At 41.6% G+C, this 10000-nt stretch overlaps 1 protein-coding gene across 3 annotated transcripts in view; it reads left to right on the top strand.

Annotated features, from left to right (window-relative positions):
• LOC125028310 (GATA-binding factor C-like) overlaps positions 1-10000 on the top strand; it is a 150317-nt gene that overhangs the window by 97330 nt on the left and 42987 nt on the right. For all 3 annotated transcript variants that reach the window (XM_047617759.1, XM_047617761.1, XM_047617760.1), the window contains exon 5: positions 2375-2500. In XM_047617759.1, the coding sequence (XP_047473715.1) occupies positions 2375-2500 (126 nt within the window). The remainder of the gene's footprint in view (positions 1-2374; positions 2501-10000) is intronic.

Below are 10000 nucleotides of genomic sequence, written 5' to 3' on the forward strand. Positions count from 1 at the left end.
ATAATAATAATAATGATAATAATAGATAATAATAATGATAATATTAATAATGATGATAATAACATTAAAGATAATAGTGATAACAATAGTAATGTGTGTGTGTGTGTGTGTGTGTGTGTGTGTGTGTGTGTGTGTGTGTGTGTGTGTGTGTATGTGCATGCATCTATAGATGTGTGTGTATATATATACATATGTGTGTATGCTTTCAAATACTACGCTGCCTTAAATAATATTTGCCGTACTTACAAAACGTATCCGCGGCTAGAAAAGTAAGATCTGTCGGTCTCACGGCTGACACCACCTCCGCCACCCCTTTCCTTCTCAGCGGACAAAATATAGCTGTCAAAATTAGTAAAGGTTCCCAGTGTGCATCGGGGTGGGGTGAGGGGGGTGAAGGGGGGGTGAGGAGGAGGAAGAAGAATTGGGGGATGATGGGGAGGGAAGTGAGGAAGGAGGGGGGAGGGGGGGGGGGTTACCGCGCCGGGTGGCCTCTCGTGTCAATATTTTACACATCAACACGTCATGTTCCGATATATTGTTGTCCTACCACCACCCGCGGATCACACCGTCACGCCGGCACACGATCGCTTCATTCATACGTGGTTCTTGTTACTACGAGCGTATTTCATGGTGCGAAGACGGTGTGACGAAAGCGTATAAACGTCGTGGTTGAAGTGTCTTAGAGTGTTGATTAAGTATGAAGGAGAGAGAGAAAGACGGGGAATAAGAAGAGGAGAAAGAAAAGAAAGAGACGGAGACAACGAGAGAAAGAGGGAGACAGAGATAGCGACAGACGGAGACATTGAGGAGAGAGAGAGAGAGAGAGAGAGAGAGAGAGAGAGAGAGAGAGAGAGAGAGAGAGAGAGAGAGAGAGAGAGAGAGAGAAAGAGATAGAGAGACCGACAGACATACAGTGACAACGACAAAGAAATAAAGAGAAAAAGAGAGAGAGAGAGAGACCCAGTGCGAGAAAAAGAAAATAATGTCAAGCAAACAACACGGGATTTAAGCCGTGGTTCCTGATGAGGTTTAATTGATGGTGACACATAATAGATGGGATAAAAAAGGGAACACATTATAAAACCGCAGTAAATTCGCTCGTTCATCATCCTCCGCGGACAGCTATCAGCGCTGAACAATGAGGCTCGTTACAATACTGAGGCGACACGTTTTTAAAAGACCGTGCCGTGCGCGTGTGTGTGGGAGGTCGAGCAGCGCTGACGGCCTGCATTTCCATCACTTCTGAAAATCTAATACGTTTTCTATAGCAAAAGAGAAGAAATAAATGTCGGCGTCTTTGATCATGTTTCTATAGCTTTATAAGGATGTAATCACTTAAATGCTATTTAATGATGGAGAAGAAGCGAATGGGAATGGGAGGGAGAGGGGGGAGTTATATGCACCAACCTGAACTAATTCGCTTGTGATCCGAACCATACGTTCTTCTCCTTATCTCGTTTCCCCTTTCTCCCTCTCCCTCGCTCGCTATCTCTCCCCTTGCATTGTCCTCATCCTCCCACCCTGACCCCCCTATTCCCTTTCTGCTCATACCCCCCCCCCCCCCCCCCCGCCTCTACCCTCTCACGTCGCGACCCACGGGTGATGGTGAGTAGAGATTGATAATTGATATGCATGGGAATAAACGATGGGTTGTGGTGTGTCGCATCCGCCTTCCTTCGCAGAGAACAGCTATTATTAGACGGAAGAGATGTTGCGTTATTTTCTGTTATTAGGTGTTCACGATGAACAAGAATCTTTCCGTTTTTTTTTTTTTAAGTTCTTCGGCGATGGAAGGGAACTATTGATTATTTGTTTGCGCGGATATACATGCGTTTTGTTGGATTTACTTACCTATCTGTCCACTAATACATCATTGTATGTCCATTATGAACAGACAAGCATACACAAAAAGTGTGTAACATCATTCACTACAAAATTAACATAAATTTCACAAGGATGTGTTTAAAAGTGCAATTGTATTCACTTCAGTATTTTCCTGCAACAACAGCGTTGCTTACTTACTCCATGTTCTAAGCGGCTTGCTAATTTTAAGACCCCGATTGGTGTTGCCTAAACAGCATCCCATAAGCAAGTCCACCGCGGAGCAACGCACGCGAACTGGGACTTCTAAATGGGTGCCAAGTATTAGCGTTATAGCGTCTGCCGCCAGGCACTTGGTGCAACACTTCAACTTATGATAACCTTGTGCTGTTCACAGGTACAAAGCACTCCAACCTGTCTTACTTGTCACGCTGGGGGGCGCTAAACTTCTCACAATATCAAGCATTGAGGTAACCGTTGAACATGGAAGCACCTGAGTAACTTCATGTCACCAAAGAGCAAATCATAAGACTGGTTGTTTTTCCTCCCACAGTCTGCACAGCGGCGGGCAGGGACCAACTGCGCCAACTGCAAAACGACCACAACGACGCTCTGGCGACGTAACCAGAATGGAGAACCAGTATGTAACGCCTGCGGACTCTACTACAAGCTGCATAATGTAAGTTCTATATATATTCGCTTTTTCTAGATCAGTAGTTTCTAAATTGAATCGTTCTAGTAGCAACCATACTTAAGTAAATGCAACAAAAGGGTCTTACCAAGATATTTGTCTCGACGTCGCCTTTAATGTGGCAAATTTATCAATTAGTACAAACTATTTAGCATAAAACTAAAGCACCTTTAAGGAAGGCGAGCAGCAGCCGTTTTAATTGTCTCCATCCGTTACACTGAATCATTTTCTATCTTGATAATTAGATGATGCAATTAGGTGCAATATGGAAAGATGAATTGCCCTGTTCAAAAGATTTATATCTTGATGCATAGGCTGTACAAGAAACTTCAAACTGTAAGATATAAATTAGTCTGTGTCGAATATGAAGTCCTAAGAATTATCCCTTCCCGTTTGAATAATTTAATATGTTGTTTATACCACGCATACTCTTTCCGCAAACTACAGAAAGAGGCTTATTCGAAAGAGGGGAGCAGGGGGGATGGTGATAGTGTGGAGCGGGGGGGGGGGGGGGGGGGTACCGAAATCTGACACGTCTCTGTCTGTCTAGTTGTGATAATCCGCAAGTATCTCCCCAGTATCAGCGCTGAGCACGTGGCACCTGCGAGATACGCAGATAAGCGTCGGAAGTGCCGCGAACAGAAGAGACTGTCGGTCGGTAGGGGGAAGGGAGGCAGGGTCGGGCGCAGCACACAGAAAGGACAGGGAGAGGGACAGACCGCCGACAGGAAGAGGAGACGGCCAGCTCATGATTTATATGTAAATGGCTCGGCCCTCTCCTCACGCATCAGTTCTTTTGCCCAAGGAGGTTGTCATTGTTTTGCCTATGCCTCATTATTCGTTTCCCTCTTCTTCTCCATCTTTCTACCTTTCCGGTCACCCTTATCCTTCTTACCTCCCACCCTCCCCCTCCCTCTTCCTTTCGCAGCAGCCTCCCACCCCGGTCATACCCCCTCCCTCCTCTGCTAGACAGCATCCTGTGAGATGGGCGGGAGATAAAACGAGAGTCCCCAGCCTCCGACCCGTGTCAGCTTCCCCCAGACGCCGCAGATGATGATAAGCTCCAGAATAATACGGGTAAAGACGTATTCAGATCAGCTGCACACGGGACGCCTCAATGGCACGGTAGTCCCGAGTACGGCCCGCCATTCTTCTGCACCGTGTAATCATCCCAGCCAGCACAGACCAGAGTAGCGGGCGTGTTCGGGGAAGATAGCGTGTCTTATCAGTACCCTTCGACACTGATAAGGCGGTGCGATACCACTGCCACCTTGTACCACATTGGCAATCTCCGCCCCTTACACTTATTCACTTCTCTTTCTTCTCTTGTCATCCTCCTCCCTGCTATCTTTATTGTTTTCTTTCCTACCTTCCCTCCGTCCTCTTGTTGAACCGCTCTCATCCCCCTCTTTCTCCTTCTCCTCCTCTTTCTCCTTTTACTTCATTTTTCCGTTTTCTTTTCTCCTCCTCCTCCTCCTCCTCCACCACCACCACCACCTCCACCACCATTACCACCTTCACCTCCACTTCCACCTCTACCTCCACCTCCTCCACCTCCTCTTGCTCCTTTTCCTAGTCTTCCAACTTTACCTCCTTCGTCTCTTCTTCCTCTTCTTTTCCCTCCTCTTCCTTCTCTTCTTCTTCTTCTTCTTCTTCTTCTTCTTCTTCTTCTTCTTCTTCTTCTTCTTCTTCTTCTTCTTCTTCTTCTTCCTCCTCCTCCTCTTCTTCCTGCTCTTTCCTTCTGTTTCTCATCCGTATCCTTCTTCTTTACACCAATTCCACGACCAACGAATAGTTTGAAGGGCGTGAAAACTATAAATACTCATTCTCGGAAAAACGAAAGAAAAGGAAAGAAAGGAAGGAGTTCGCTTTCATCTCGCGATAACCAATCCCTAAATATACACGGCGAAAAGAAAACACAACCTCTGAGTGTCTTGCGCGGATTTCGTGTATCAATAAAGTGCCTTCGCGTACCTCCGCCGGTGATTGCAGCCAGCGAGGCATGCAATGTTTCCCCCTTGCATGAAATCTGAGGATGCATCATCTCATAATCTTTATGAATTATCACCGCCGTTCTCCTAACATCCAGTGGGAGGGGGCGTCGTGTGTCGCGAGGGGGAAAATAATCACAAGCGACCACGATTGTAGCGCCTTAATCCTCCTTCTCTCAAGGCCGATTATCGCCTCTATCGTCTTCCTTTGAGGAGAACGATTATCTTGTGGCGGAGTGTGAGAGTGACACGAGTGATGTCAAGTGATAACAGAGGGATAGGGAATGATAACGAGTGTTGATAAAGCGTGAGGGCGAAGATAAACGGCCGAGAGAGAGAGATAAGATTCTTGTTAAACCGGAACTTCAAGAAAGGAAGTATTGGTAATGTTTCCTTTTTATCTGTTTAACCGAGATTAAAGATCAGCTTAGGCAGATTGTGTTTCCGTCTCCTCCTACTTTTTGTTTTTACTCTTAGATCCTTTTTACGGTACGTTTATATTTGCTTTATCATCGATATCTTAGGAGGCTCACTTGTATATTCTCTTAAATAATTAGATAACCCCGGCATACTATACCGCAGATCAAATTTCATCATTGTGATGGTGATGGCAATAATAATAAATAGAAGGTAGACACAGTAACAACAATAATGATAACATATATGAGAGAGGGATAGAAGGTGAGAGAGAGAAAGAGGGGGGGGGGCAGAGAGAGAGAGGGAGGTAGAAAGAGAATGAGAGAGAGAGAGAGAAACGGACAAAGTGGAAGTAAAGGCGGATTGTGATAAACGGGGAAGTATATATATAAAAAAAATAGGACTCGTTAAATGAGAAGTGATAATTCCCTTAATTAGGTAATGACGTTCAAAGTGCACGGGTATAGTGTCATTTTTTGCGTGCCAAGGGTGACTTTCTATGGTTGTGACACTGTGACAGGAGCGTTACGGCGAATGTAGTGACGTTCGGTGACGGGCGTATAGTGACGACCAGGGGTTATTTCAGTCATGAGAGGCGCCAGAAAGACGGGCGGACCTCTTTTTCCCCCTCTCCCCCCTCCCTTCCCTCCCTCTCCCCCTGCCTCCTCTTTCTCCCTATCCCCTTCCTCTCTCCTCCACTCCCCCACTCCCTTCCTACCTTCTTATACTCACTCCCCCTCCCCTGCCCACCTTTTTGTAGCCAGCCACTTCCTTTCGAGCATCCCCCCCCCCCCCCTTCTCTTCCCCTCTTTGCCACCCAGCCTCCGTTTCTCTCCCTGTGTCATTCTCCCTTCCTCATCCCCTTTGCCACCCCCTGCCTCAAGTTCACTATCCTTTCCGGTACATGTTTCTATTTATTTACATATATCTGTTGTTGTTGTTTTTGTTATTTTTTTTGTTTTTTACTTTTTTTTAGTAAATCTACAAACCGTTTTTTCTTTTTCATTTTGACACATTTGTATTGTTTCATCAAATAAACCTTTTCCATATTTTCGATTGCCGATATATATTCGAAATAACAGAAAGATATCCATGTGTGTATATGTGTGTGTATCAGTGGTGTGTGTGTGTGTGACTGTGTGTGTGTGGGGGGGGGGGGCAGAGACTGAAAGAAAAAAGAAAAAAAGTGAGTGAGCGCACGTGCGTGTATACAAGGTCATTATTAGCATATATAGACACGCGCGCACGTGTGCGTATGTGTGCATACGTAAAAGGTACAGCAAAATCACCAGAGAATCCAAGTACAAGAATCACATTCCCAAATAGCAATAACAACTTTGACATCCGGCGATCACAACGAACTCCAAAGACCGTGCACTATCACAGCCCGCTCTGACCTTAACACCGTTTCAGTAGCTAAAGATAAGTCATTTCTGCATAACATTAACATAAAAATACACAATGGATAATTATGCTTTTCCCGATCCCCCGCCACATCAAGAATTCCTGCAAGATAACACGTCCTCTGCGATTCATAACAACCGAGATGTATTATTCTCGCCAAGACAATGGAATTCTCTTTCGCAGATTTTTTTTATTCCGTTTTATATTTTTCTCTAGAATTGGTTGGATTATTGTGAGCATCCCCAAGAATCAAACATATATAGACGTTTAGAATAATACTTAATCGTATGTGTGTGTTCAGTACATGTTAAAATCTATACATACATATATACACATACATATATTTATAAATATAGAAGTGTGTGTGTGTGTGTGTGTACATATATATATACACTTATATATATACATATATATATATATATATATATATATATATATATATATATATGCACGCACACACACACACACACACACATATATATGTGTTTATATATATACAAATATATACATATATATATATATATATATATACATGTATATGAGTGTATGTGCGTGTGTGTGTGTGTATGTGTGTGTACATATATATATATATATATATATATATATATATATATATATATATATATATGTATATATAAGTGTATATATATGTACACAAATGTACGTATATATATATATATACATTTATGTATATATACATACACATTTGATGTGTGTGTGTGTGTGAATGTGTGTGTGTGTGTGTGTGTATGTGTGTGTGTGTGTGCATATATATATATATATATATAGATAGATAGATAGATATACATATATGTATGCGTGTGTGTGTGTATGTGTGTGTATGTGTGTGTATGTGTGTGTGTGTAAGTGCATTTATATATATACATATATACATACATATATATACATATATATATGTATATATGTGTGTGTTTGTGTGTGTGAGTGTTTGTGTGTGTGTATGTGTTAGATAGATTGATAGGTATACATACAAACACACACACTTACAAACATATATGTGTATATGTATGTATATGTATGTATATATATACATATGTGTGTATATATTTGTATATATATACATATATATATAAATATATATATATGTATGTATGCGTGTGCTTATAACATATGCACACATACATATATATATAAATATGAATATATATATATATATAAATATATACATTTATATATATATAATATATATATAAATATAAATATATATACATATATACATTTATATATAATATATACAATATATCATATATATATATATATATATATATATATATATATCAGTCAGACAGACAGACAAGCAGACAGGCAGACAGAGAGAGACAGTAGAGAGAACCCATGTGTTAGACTGCAATATGATATGCAATTCTTAGTAGGCACATACAAAAAATCATAATTCCTAGAAACAGCCAAGCCGTTAAATCATCAGTAAAGATGTGGCCATTTCAGTGCACGCAAAAAAAAAAAAAGGTGTAAATTGATATATATATATATATATATAAAACATTTATATTCACTGTCGGCAAAAGGAAACATAAAAAGAAACGTTTTTTGACTCATCTTCCCCATCTTTTCTGGACCCCATGTGGCTAATCACTCAGAAAATTACCATAACTATGATCATTTTGTAACCTCAAAGTGTCAGTAAAAAGATTACTCAACTATGTCATACATTCCTCGTGTTCGCTATCAAATCAACACTATTATCATTTTGCATTTAAAGTGATTCTCTTCGTTAGAACGCCACGATACAGACGAGTTTCTCACTTCGACGTGTGGTAGAACTCCGTAACCTACAACGAAGGAATCTGAAAGTTGGTGAAAAACTGAGGTTTCAGAATGAACGAGGAGTCACCTTATAATTAAAGAACCCGCTAAGAATGACAAATATGCCAGCTAGCCAGAAAGACTTAGATGAGAGAAAAAAAATACTAATTGGAAAAAATATATTTACGAATCTGCAACACATCGTAAATGCGGGATTTATGTAGTGATGTGAGTTAACACATTTAGAATGTATGTGATATATATTCATTTGTATAGTACACAGTGACAGAGGACGATATTAACAAAAGTGTATGTTTTCGGTAAACGTTATGACCACAATTTATCAAAATAAACACGAGATGTCCCTGATACGAAACCACCATCAAGCGAATAATCACATACACCAGATCTTTCATTAAGGTTCATTTTCCGGTCAAATATCCAAGACTATGACCCTTCATCATGCTGCCTTTCAAGGTCGGAGTTCGCGTAACAGGGTAACAAATGATTTTCACAGATCTTCATAGAGTTTGCAAGATTTCCTAACAACTTTCTAATTAGAAGGCGAGGCGAGGACAACTCGGCTCTGCTGCTTTTTACATCAGGGGAACAGTTAACCGGCTGCAACCGCTGTTATGCCCTTTTTGTTGCTGTTGCTGTTGTTGTCATTGTTGTTGAAGTTGATTTCATAGGTATTCTTACGTTTTATCATTATTGTATCAGTTGCTGCAGAATATGTATTAATATGATTAGTATGGTATCAATGGTTGTTACTATTATAATAGTCATATTCATTTACCGACACCATCATCAGCATTATCCTCATCATCATCATTAGTGTTATCACCCTCGCTATCAGATTTCATTCAATCAGTCTTCATTTATAATTGGTATCTTTATTATCTCTTACGAATGGACAAATAATTAGCACTATCATTATCAGCCTCGGCATATTTCAGCACTCACTAATATTTCCAATACAGTGAAAATGGCGATACTGCACGCAATGGCAAACATTCGCTGTATTTTTAGCCATTTTTATCATCGTTTCCCCCATGCGAATATTTTGCGCTCGGCCTCGTAAACCGTTTGTTATTGATTCATTATTGCTGCAACGCCTGTCATTTCCCAATTCCAAATGACAAGAGCAACGAACGAATTAGAATGGGGAGACTGAAATAAAATCTCTGCCACTGTAATTGGCCTGTGCTGTCTTTTTTTTTTTTTTTTTTTTTGGGGGGGGGGGCGGTGTTATTGCCGCTAGTTTCCTTTCGTCGTATTCCGTGTAGGTATACTCTCTATGCAGGACTATGCTGCGTATATGCTATATTTTTAAATGTGTTTTGATTTAGTCCTTATGTAGTCTCTCTCTCTCTTTCTCTTTATCTTTATCTTTCTCTTTCTCTTTCTCCTTCTCTTTCTATCTCTCTCTCTCTCATTCTGCGTCTCTCTCACACTACATACTGCTCTCATATCCTATAAAAGAGCACGAAGGAACACGCATAAAAAATCACCCCTCCCCACCCCCACACCACCCAATCCCCTGCGATCTTATCACTCCCGGGAGAGGCTGGGAAGGGGTGCGGCAGGAGGAGGGAGAGGCACCGCGAATTTGCCCCTCCATCCCCACCCCCACATTTACCCCCAACCCCCCCTGGCGAACCTCACACCTGGCCAGCCCCGGGGTGGACCAGGGGCAAACAGGGCGTGAGGGTTAGATGATGGATCTCCGATAACGCCCGCACGCCCGCGCCTACTGCATCTATAAGCCTTTGAAGTAAGGGAGTAAGGAGAAGGGTTGTTTGTTAAGGGTCGCCAACCTTCATATTCTATGGGGCAGATAGGAGGATACTTCAGTTGTGAGGAGCATATTCCCAACTCTTCCATTATC

This window comes from Penaeus chinensis, chromosome 8, assembly GCF_019202785.1.
Source record: "Penaeus chinensis breed Huanghai No. 1 chromosome 8, ASM1920278v2, whole genome shotgun sequence".
NCBI lineage: Eukaryota > Metazoa > Arthropoda > Malacostraca > Decapoda > Penaeidae > Penaeus > Penaeus chinensis.